This window comes from Ostrea edulis, chromosome 3, assembly GCF_947568905.1.
Source record: "Ostrea edulis chromosome 3, xbOstEdul1.1, whole genome shotgun sequence".
Taxonomy (NCBI): Eukaryota; Metazoa; Mollusca; class Bivalvia; order Ostreida; family Ostreidae; genus Ostrea; species Ostrea edulis.
Genome location: NC_079166.1, coordinates 40,848,139 through 40,859,387, shown reverse-complemented (window position 1 = coordinate 40,859,387; position 11,249 = coordinate 40,848,139). Strand labels below are relative to the sequence as shown.

The 11,249-nt window shown below is 32.9% G+C and overlaps 1 protein-coding gene and 1 long non-coding RNA gene across 2 annotated transcripts in view; one reads left to right on the top strand and one right to left on the bottom strand.

Annotated features, from left to right (window-relative positions):
• Window positions 1-1,201: 1,201 nt before the first annotated feature.
• On the bottom strand, window positions 1,202-2,342 carry LOC130053451 (uncharacterized). Its single transcript, XR_008802031.1, has 2 exons — window positions 1,942-2,342; window positions 1,202-1,615 (listed from the first exon to the last, which is right to left on the bottom strand). It is a non-coding gene; the product is annotated as an uncharacterized LOC130053451 (long non-coding RNA).
• Window positions 2,343-3,631: 1,289 nt separating this feature from the next.
• The window catches only part of LOC130053450 (pancreatic triacylglycerol lipase-like), a 10,631-nt gene continuing 3,013 nt past the window's right edge, over window positions 3,632-11,249 (top strand). Inside the window, exons 1-5 of the mRNA XM_056160727.1 lie at window positions 3,632-3,704; window positions 5,707-5,727; window positions 6,092-6,133; window positions 6,451-6,710; window positions 10,303-10,522. Coding sequence (XP_056016702.1) covers window positions 3,659-3,704; window positions 5,707-5,727; window positions 6,092-6,133; window positions 6,451-6,710; window positions 10,303-10,522 — 589 coding nt within the window. The 5' untranslated portion in view covers window positions 3,632-3,658. The remainder of the gene's footprint in view (window positions 3,705-5,706; window positions 5,728-6,091; window positions 6,134-6,450; window positions 6,711-10,302; window positions 10,523-11,249) is intronic.

Here is an 11,249-nt window from a genome sequence, read left to right as displayed (position 1 = left end):
GTTTAATCATTTGAATTTAATTATTACAAAGGGAAAAATATGAAGAAAAATGTGTTGCTATGGAAACATCAACCATAATCATTGAAAACAATTTAATGTACATGTACTTCAGAAGATTTATTCTACAATATCATAACTTCATCTTTGCATTCATAGGCTGGTTAAAATATACTAATTAAGAAGGAATTCAATTTGTAGTTTAGTTGCTATAGAAACCTACTTCCATGGAAACATTATGTTGGTGATTTAGATTTCTTTTCATTTACATTTTAAACTACAAATAGTTTACCTACTTATACTCATTTGAGTCAGTTTTGACCAGAGATAGCTAGTCCAAAAGTCCTGTTATGAAAATGTTGATAATCTGACTGTTTTGTCTCCATGGAAACATTAAATAGGAACTGTAGCAGCTACATGTAACTGTAGTATATTAATGATTGGGTATGCATTTTTTTCCCAAACATTTTCTTGACACTGATTTTTATCAGCTACCCACATACATATGTACTAACGATTTCTAAATTGTTTTGTGTGTCAACTAAAGTTGCAAGGTACCAGAAAGATGATGTTACTTAGGTCATAATCTTCTTACACCAGTACACCACCTTTTCATTTCATTTCTTTATTTCTCGATTAATCCAACTTTAGTGGGGAAAAAACAACTGAACATGGATGGCCTTTTGGCTTGTGTCAGTACTTTCTCCATAAGTACAATAGTGCACTTTTCTAATTACTTTGTTGCAAATAATTTCATTCATTTCCATGAATACCAGATTCTGTGATGATGGCATTAAAAAAGATTTGCAATGCAAAATCAATGCCCATTAAAATTCCCAAATCATCCATTGTTTATAACAACACAATTTACAGGGGTGGGGGATTGCTATTGTTAAAAACAGGTTTTGGTTTTGTATCAAAATTATTATATGGGTTTATGTGTCATACATGTAGATGAATGACTTATAAGATGCATGCATTACAAAAAATACTGCCCAACTTCCAATTCGGGGTGGGGTGGGGTATTATTTTGTTTTTAAAAGCAAATTTTGTGTCCATCTTGGTTATATTAAGAATATATGAATTTAAAGTTGTCCTGTTTCTGTCAGACTTATCCTGATTGTTTTCTATTAGATTAAAATTGTACATTTTAAATTGCAGTCTGTGAAGCTCTCAGTCAGTCTAAAAAATAAATTAAACAATCTTCAATCATATGTTCAAGCTTTATCTAAAATGAGTTTGTAAACAATGACTAACACACTATATTTGTTTTTGCATATACAATGTATATCAGTATTTTTCTGTAAACTATGGACATGTACAGTTGCATTGTTCAGTTGAGTACAGTTCCTTCCATGAAAGGGGATGAGACATTCAAAAACAGGTTGTTAGATATTCTCCAACAGTTTCAGCCTCTGTGATTTTCTCAGTTAACACATTCCAGTTGAGCAATCTTTAAACAAGTTTCAGCCATGTTGGATCCACTTAAATTTTAATAACCCACAACTGTGTTGTCATAATGTTGATACCAAGTCTTATACATTCCTCACAGAAAATATTTCTGTCTTAATTTCATTTAGAACATCCAATCTTGAATCTGCACCCCTGACTGTCAGAGCTACAAATGTATATTAACAATAATAAATATTTCGATCTTACTGATTGATAAGTTTAAATAACATCAGAATGAGCAACTGCAAACTTCAAAATGAAATTAAATTGACAGATTTATGAATATTTACAAACGTTAAAGTTAATGTGATAAATCTTATTCACAAACACCTATCGGCACAGGCATTTCCATGTACAAGATTTTGTTTGCAGTTTATATTCAACTGTCAACGGTGAATTGCATATGGAATTGGATAAATCTATATAATATATTTGTTTACTGTCTAGTTATTTTACAAACTCGGGCAAAATGAATGATAGCAAAGTACTTACGGATCTGAATTGTTATGACAACAGCATTGGACACTGTGCGTTTCTTTTTCGGCCAATCTTCTCAAAAGTTTTTGCATACAAGTTCTCCCTGTTGTAATCATGATCGCAGCGTAAATCCACTGATACATCATCATTGAAAGCTACCCATCGAGAGCAGAACGGCCTCCGACAAACACTTAACTATTAAATGTAAAATTCTAGTTGATTTAAAGACTTAAACCAGCTCAAAATATCCAAATCACCGCTCACGAATTTCTACTTTCACTTCAGAAAAGGGACGTAACTTGTTTTGATCATGAATATACTTGGAATACGCATTGCAGGCAAGAGTCGAGGTGATCTAGATTTCGGAAAAACTCGCATATTTTCGCAATAGTGCAAATTTTAAAATCAATTTATTTTCTTAAATGAAATATGACATCTCTAATTGTTTGATATGTTATTCTAGCAGATACGATACACATTTATCAATGTAAGAACAATCCACCAGTGGTTGTGTTTTTGCACAATATTGAAACAATTTTCTCTCATTTTCAATGGGATTTTGGGGGTATTTGAGGGCATATATTTCATGTTAAGATGTTGCAGCAAATTAATTTTATTTTTAAAAATTACACACAACATATCTTAATTAAATAGCAATGGAAATTAAATGAAAAATGAATATACACATTTTTATAAAGAAAAATACAATATTTACTGAGGGGCACGTCTTTTCAAAAATTGGATGTCTTGTTGCCATGGAAACACGAGTCAAAGCCCATTTTTAAAGGTGTCATGATTAAAGGACTGAAGTATGTATACTTTGTGTAAAATTTCGTCAAAATCTTTGTCGGTCGTTTTCCACATGTTTTGATGCTCACAGAGAATGGCTCTTAAAGTCTAAACACATTTTTCATAATTTGATAGATGATACTGATCATGCGATGTGAAAAACACTTGTATGTACATGAGACAACAATTCAATAAAACAACAATTTTCAAATTTTCAAAAAAATGCAATGTGTACCACTTTAAACAACAATTTTACAAAAGAAAAAATGAGTTAAAAATAACGAGATTTGTAATTTCACTAAAAACAATACTGTGTGTGATCTGTAACAACAATGAAACAATTACACATATATTCATTCATTAGATAGGACACACACACTTTTTTTTATTACACATCTGATATAGGACAGCTAATATGGAATGCATCGGTTCCAAACCTCCCACCCTTAACAAATATTGACCAGTCTCTAATTATATAAGACTGTCTTTTTAAAAATATTCTTTGTCGCGTACATTTGAAGAAGAGTATCAACGGATCTATTTTCTGTTTTGTGGGTATCCTTTATTTACAATATACTTTAAAATACTTTACAAACTCTACTGAAGTACAATTATTTCTGTGTGGAAAATAACAAAAAGGGCATTGTTGGCACGTGTAAACTATCTTTCTCATGTTCCAAAAACAAACATGCATGCACGCATATTATCTCAAAATGCCATCTCTACATAGTTGACAAGTTCAGTATTGATAAGAAATAATATTGTACTATGGTACCTTAACAGTTGTCATCAAGTAAATAATGTACTATCACTTTTCATTTGCTTTGTCACTTTAATATTGACTGATGAACATATGGGAATTAAGAAATCAATGGTTTAAAAGTATAAAAACTCCGAATCATCATGAAGTACGCACTGGGATACTGTTTCTGAAGATTGCAACATGGGACAACATTCATCTCATGCTTATCGCTGTCACCACGGAGCCAGTAAGATATTTTATGCTATTATCCTTCTGAATAATACAGTCAATTTCATTGGTTGAGGGCTGGTCACGTGGAGGGAGACAATTCATGATGTCTCCCTCACGCGCAGGGTGACAACTGTGTTGTCGCCCTTTATAACATAATTTCTAATGGCACAAGCGAGAAAGCTCTATCAAAAAATAATTGAAAATATGCAGGATCGTAAATCATAAACTTCAGCGTCAACATTAACGGTCACAAATAACAATCGAAAAGAAATACATTTCCATTCTAATGCAATTTTGCATTTCACTTGATGTTTACGTTTTTCTCTTGAAATACATTACGAAATGTTTACGTTTGACGTTATGTTTTTGCGTCATTCTACTTAGACGTCACAATTGAAAGCTTTCTCTCGTTTAACGTTCTCAAACCTCAATGTTTTGCTTTCGTTAATATATATATCTAATAAATGTATGACATTGAGTGTAAAAAATAATAATGTATGTAGTTGAGGGTAACATTGATTTCACCCCTCGAAAACTATTGAAAAGTTATCAGAATTTTCTGAAGAGAAAGTTATTACGAATATGTTGACGTTTTAAATTAAAAAAAAACCCAGATACATGGTACAAGTCAATAAATGTGTGATAGTTTTTTTAACGTTCACATTCTTCAGGATAATAAAACTATTATGGACTGTTTAGCAGGGAGACATCACAAATTATCATGTCTGAGTAGGGTTATCACCCCTGGGTGCATATTTCTCTGTCATAGCAACGTAATGCAAGACTGCATACACAAAAGTACTATGACGTCACAGTAAGTATCACACCATTGAAAAGTAACGTCGAAGTTGATATTGCGCGAAAAACATTTGAAAAAGGTAAGAATCTAATAATAAAATGAACAATAATCACCCGACCTCGTGGACACATCTTGAAATATGACTATGCGTATAATTAAATATTTGGTAAGTAATGTAGCAAAATTTTAGGACATGTTTCTTCACAAAGAAATTCGCTTCTGGCCTACGTGAACACAACCAAGATTTATTAGAGTAAGTAGTTAATCGTAAATACATCAATATTGTTAAAATCAGTTATTATAACACGTTCTTCGCATTACTTATTACAGACAAAAATGTTCCCTTTTGTTTATTCCAAATGGTACATAAGTATTCAATTTTTTCTTCCATAAATTTTCTCTAAGCGACGATAAATGTTATCTTTGTAAAGTTTTTCAATTCCTATTATAGAATATTCGTCAATACTATGACAATCTATATAGAAATGAATAGCAACAGGGTCATCAGTTTCTCGTCTAATAAATGACAAATTCAAAACATGCATTTGATATAAAGTTACCCCAGTTTCTCCCACATATACAATTTTGTTGCATTTTTTGCAAAACACTCCATAAACTACATTGCTGGATTTACAATTGATATAATTTTTGATATGATATTTGTTACCGTTGCAGTCCTCAAATTGATTATAGTTTTAATGACATATTGACATAAAGTAAACTTTTCAGCACCACACAGCTCGAATAAATTTTCTTTTCTAAAAAATAGATTATTGTGTTTGTTATGTACAAGAATGTCTTTGAACTTTTTGTCTCTTTTAAAACCCACTATGGGCATATCTATAAAAACGTTTTTGAGGCGGTCAGAATTTTCAAGAATTTTTGACGTTATTTCTTAAATCTTATGAACAATGGGAAGCCATATAGAATAATTTATCAGGGTCTCTACAGCCCAGTAGCTAAGTACTTCGTTACTAGCTTGAAAATACGGATGTATATCTAATTGCTCTCTCTCTCTCTCTCTCTCTCTCTCTCTCTCTCTCTCTCTCTCTCTATATATATATATATATATATATATATAAATTAGTTACATGAGATTCAGACATATAGAAATCACTGAGTAATGAATTAAACTTGTCTGACTTTTAGGTTTAATTTTTCTTTATATAATCAAGCATCAAAATATTACAACTGTTTTAAGCAAAATCTTTTTTTTCAGTCTGTAGTGGAGTTGGCAAACGTGAGTATGAATTTACAAGTTTTATTGTATTTTTTCGCGTAAAATTAAAGTGATGAAATACAATTAGGCACTTGCATACTTTACAGATAGGCTCATCATAATGACTTACTCACGGCTATCAAATTCATGCATAGGTTGTGGAATGATTTCCCTTTTGAATAAAAAAAAACAAATACAGCGGGTGTGACAGGTCAACAGGGTATGCTTACTCCTCCAACGCACCTGATCACACGTCTGGTCCATGTTTGCCCAATTATTATCAATTCCGAATTCTTTGTATGATTTGAAATTTATCCGTGTTCGTAATCTTGCTAAATAGAAACAAATTCCAATGATTTACTAAAATAAATTTGTGCCGTTTCAGGTGGTGACGAAACCAGTATGTCATCCAATATGAACAATGCAGGTAACCTGTTAAACACATTTGTTACATGAAATCCATCTCTTCGACAGCTGCTAAATGACAAGAGAGATCTCAACTGAAGTATTCTTATATTTTTACCTGTTTCCTTTCGACCTTTCAGTAGTATTTCTACTAACCCTTTTGTATAGAATGTGAATATAGTTATATATCTTTCATTCTGTTAATTGATGTCATATTTGATTATAGTTTCCTTAAACAAAATTCAATAATGATTATTAACGTCTTGATTTACGAAAGTCTACTTATTAATGTTGCCATGCCATATACATTGTACATTGTTATTTTTCTTTGCAAATCAGCAATGGTCAGAGCGACCAGTTTATGCTTTGCAATCTTGGCAGTTAAGATGTGTATGAGCAAACGCTTCAATAAACGACCAGAGAGCCCCGAGGAAATGAAGCTGAAAAATGTCTGGTTTGAAGGAGTGGATAAGATATCAGAGAACACTGCCCTACCGAAGAGTTTTGATCGAACCAAAGAGACTGACGTCATTATCCATGGCTACTTGGTGGATACGTCACTTCCGGCTATACGAAACCTTGCAGACACCCTTAGACAGGTAGAAGTATTTCATTTCTTTATTTATCTGTATTCTTTATTTTTTCAAACACTGGTTCGCTATCATAACTAGAACAGGAAGATGTTCACCTGCCGAGTTTTAACTTGTTGAGAACGTCTAAATATCAATTAGTTACTTGTATTTATACCAAATCAAATTGTATTGTATTCATATGAAACCAAAAATGTTTATTTCTAAACAGACATCATGCTTGGATCATAAGATATATTTCATACAAGTATTGCATATCCATTTCTTAGGAGTATTTTTGTTAGATTTCTTTAATAAGGACAAACAAAATTGATATTACGGTTTTAAGGCCCGCACGTATTCGTTTTGAGGTTGCCGCATTGCCGATTTTATCGAATTTTCAATAAAATAAAAAGTTGGTAATAGACTGTTGTATCTGGGGGGAAATCCGCATTCGTTCTAAATTTTCCCGTTTTGCATTTGAAATTCACTTGCAAATCAAATCAAATAAAATAATCTTTATTTTAAGTCAGACATCGTTACAACAAAAGAGCTATTTACCGACTAGACTTGCATGTTTATGACTTCCGATTCACAGCCCAGTGTATCAATTTCATTCATATTTACTAATAAAGAGTAAAGGTAGAAAACTTCCTACCCCAATTCATAAACAGGGATCTGTAATATTACCTCCAAGTAAATGAAAATTGTAAAACCGCCTACACTTTCACTTAGCACAGTCACTTTAACCAGTGTAACTAATACATAGATTGACTTCATTATTACAAGAAAGGTGGAGATAACGAACAGTGGTCAATCTCATAACTCCTATAAGCAATACAAAATAAAGTTGGGCAAACACGGATCCCGGGATATACCAGAAGTGGGATCAGGTTCCTAGGAGGAGTAAGCATCCCCTGTTGACCGGTCACACCCGCCGTGAGTCCTATATCTTGATCAGGTACATTGTAAGCGGAGGTATCCGTAGTCAAAATCAGTGTGACAAGAACGGTCTAACAATCGGCACGAAGCACGTCAGACAGCATTTGACCCAATGATAGGTTGTATTGGCAAACTAGTTCGTTATAATGACCATAGAATTTTCGAAATGCTGACTTTAAACGAGACTGTTGGAACCCCTGCACTATCAACTTGTTTGTCAGTAGCCTGCTTCGATTTAAAAACTTACCATACGCAGAGCAAACTCTTGCGTAACGAATCAGTAGAGAGATATAAACACCATATGGAGGTGATAACGGAATATTACTACATAAATAGGGAAAGTTGACGATGGAGAATTGAAATAATCCCGTTTGTCATACAGTTGAGTTGTCAGTTTGCCGTTGATATCTACTTTCAATAAAATATGAAAGTATGAAGGAGAACTGGATGACTCTGTGGTGTCCTTTATTTGAAGTTCACTGGAATATATTAAATCGACATATGAATGAACATTAATCGCCAAATACCTACGTTAATGTGGTTTAAATAAAAATATACATAATAAGGACTGTGTACCTTGATAAAGTCTTGTTATCAGCATAATGTATGTACTATATTGAATTCTTATTGATGAAAATTTATATTTGAGCCTCTAAATTGTTTTGGGTCCTTCATCATTTTTGGGCACCTGTCAAAATGGCTGTGATAGTGAGTGTGCCGAAGGTTTTACAATTTCAGTAACTTGAAGTTATTGTGGAACTCAATTTACGAATTGGGGTAAGACATTCCACTTAAAAATTATATTTAATGTTCCACATTCTTATTTCTTCTTGCAATGCACAAACATTCTGTTTAGTGGTACAATATAATGAAGATTGTGCGAATATATTAGAATACAGAATAGAATTTTCAATCACGTGATTGATTGGTTGGATTTTTTCCCAGGGCGACCTTAGATACCCTATATTTAGAGCTATACACCTTAACTCTTTAGTCATAGTAAATCCGAATCGAAGGAATATAACACGGCCTATGTTCCGAATGAATCATTTATAGTCAGTTATGTATTTGTTACATACATGTTCTGCAGTCTCCAGTTCAGATGACCTTGCCTAAAATTTTGTTGTTGGTGGCCCAGATAAGGAAAGTCTACTGTGTTCATGATTCAATTACATAACTTTTACATTTAAAGTTTCTTTTCCAACAAGTTCGAGATTAAACAAATGCCTCAATCATCTATTTTGTTGCTTATGAAAATGTGAAAAGGCCTTCCCTTATCTGTTTTTGCGAAAATTGGCCTCTCTGAACCAGAGAATTGATTTTATGTGTTCTAATGAATTTTCAATCAAATTCCTTAATGGTTAGCGATGATAAATTCAAACACCTGCACATAACTGACTAACAACTTTGCCCACATTTTGTTATTCTAACCCGGGACTTTATCTTCTGTCTCTGTATTAAGCACCGAATTTGAATAGTTTTTTAATATGATTTAAATGCTGCATTCATAGAATAAATTGGTGTGAAATCATTAAACTAGGTGTAATGTTTTAGTGTGACACCATTTATAAAGTTACGCTGTAGCACAAATTACCGTCTTACATACAGGAACAGTCCTCTGCTAAACAGTTCCAACAAATTCATATAAGACAACCAACGTACCGTCCAATTTAAAACATGAAACATCGAACATTGTATCCGATTTGCATGTAGAACATAAATTCATATGCAATGATTTTGTGTTCAGAAAAGCGTCTTCTGGTAATTCTATTTTGGAAATGCGTAGGAGATTTGCCACATTTTTTTTTAAAAAAGTTCCCTTTGACATCTCGATCAAAATGCAGAGAGAAATTACCCTACCAATTGACCGACTTCACAATTTCTAAAATAAGAGTCACAGAAGTACAGTATTGTTAAAATGAACCATATCTTATGTCCCGTAATGGATCTATCCGTCTGTTTCTCTGTCCGCAAAAACTATATCCGTGGTCATCATTTTTGAATGGATCTTGATAGTGCTCTCATATTTTGAAAAGACCTTTTGTTTAGTAGCAAATTATTGTTAACCTCTTGCCCTTGGCGTTTGACCTACTTTTGAAAAATTTACCTTAGCCATAACATTTGAATGGTAAGTGATAGGGTTTTCATATATTTCATATGGGTACGATAATTATTTTTGCTGTCATATGTGGACATCAGTGTTTCACAAATACATTTTGTTCCCATTTCAGTTGAGAAGATAAGTGACGAATACATTTTCAGATTTATGATACTCACAAACTCAGCCATGTATATGCTTGTTTTAATATATGCAAACTAAATGTCCTTTTAGTATCAAAATTCTACCGTTGAATTTTCGTTGACTCTAATGCAATAACTCACAAAATATGAAGTTTGGGGATTAAAAGGTCAAGCAAATAATCAGTAATGTTTTTAACGCTGTCATATTTTTTTTTATTCAATTGTAAGTTTGCAAGCAAACACTTTTCAGTTTTTCGATATACCAATCCCGAAAAATTTCGGGGGGTTGAATTTTGGAGATACTAAGCTGCGTTTGTTATATGATTTTAAAATGAACCTTTTTTATTTCAATTTTAATCCTGGCCAGTCTTTAACATATGTTAGCATCATTAGCCATAAAGAAAAAAAAACCCAGATGATAAAGATCGATTATTTTCAGAGGAAACACAATGTTTTGCTGATTGACTGGGCCTTGGGAGCGGGAGTGAACTACGCTCAATCTGCCTCTAACGTTCAAACTGTCGGGGCTTACGTCTATAGATTCCTGGAAAAGAACAAGATTCCGTTGGACAAGGTTCATATCATCGGTCAAGGCTTGGGAGCACACGCTGCTGCAGAGGCAGGGAAACATTCCAAGGGAAAGATCGGTCGTATTACAGGTAGGTATTAAAGTCTGGTCCTAGCATCTAAGACATGTGCATCTTTTCTCCTTTGAATTAACTATACATCCTTTCATTTATGATCAAAGTGATTTCTTATCTATATAGTTTTCAACCTTGTTAGCTTTAGAAGAGGATTCGAAGAGCAAATCAAAGTACTCATAGTTGCAAAAAAATTCCGTCAACCTCCGAAAAATAGATCAAACATGTCTTTGCAATGACAGAATATAATGCATCACTTTAATCCGAAATTTCAAGCCTTTGTTTTCACTGTTTCTTAAGCTTTAACAATTCACTATACCCCATACCTTTTCTCAGTAGTGGTAAGGATCATTTGGTTTGTTGAAAGTGTTACCTTCACAAACACAAAACCAAGTATTACCTTCACAAATACAAAAGGAAGTGTTACATGTACCTTCACAAACAGAAACCAACGTGTTTCCTTCACAAACACAAAACAACGTGCTACCTTCACAAATACAAAGCAAAGTGTTACCTCCACAAACACAAAACAACGTGTTACCTTCACAAACACAAAACAAACTATTTGCCCAGTGTAAATTGTGAATGTTACGTTTCATAGGTAAGCTCAGATTATTTCAGTAAATTACTAACTACATCATGAATATAATGCATATTGTCCAAATTTGTAACAAATTAACCAAATTTTATTGTTAACATACTTTTATGAAATTGAATCAATATTAAATGTTCGTTTTTTTATTTC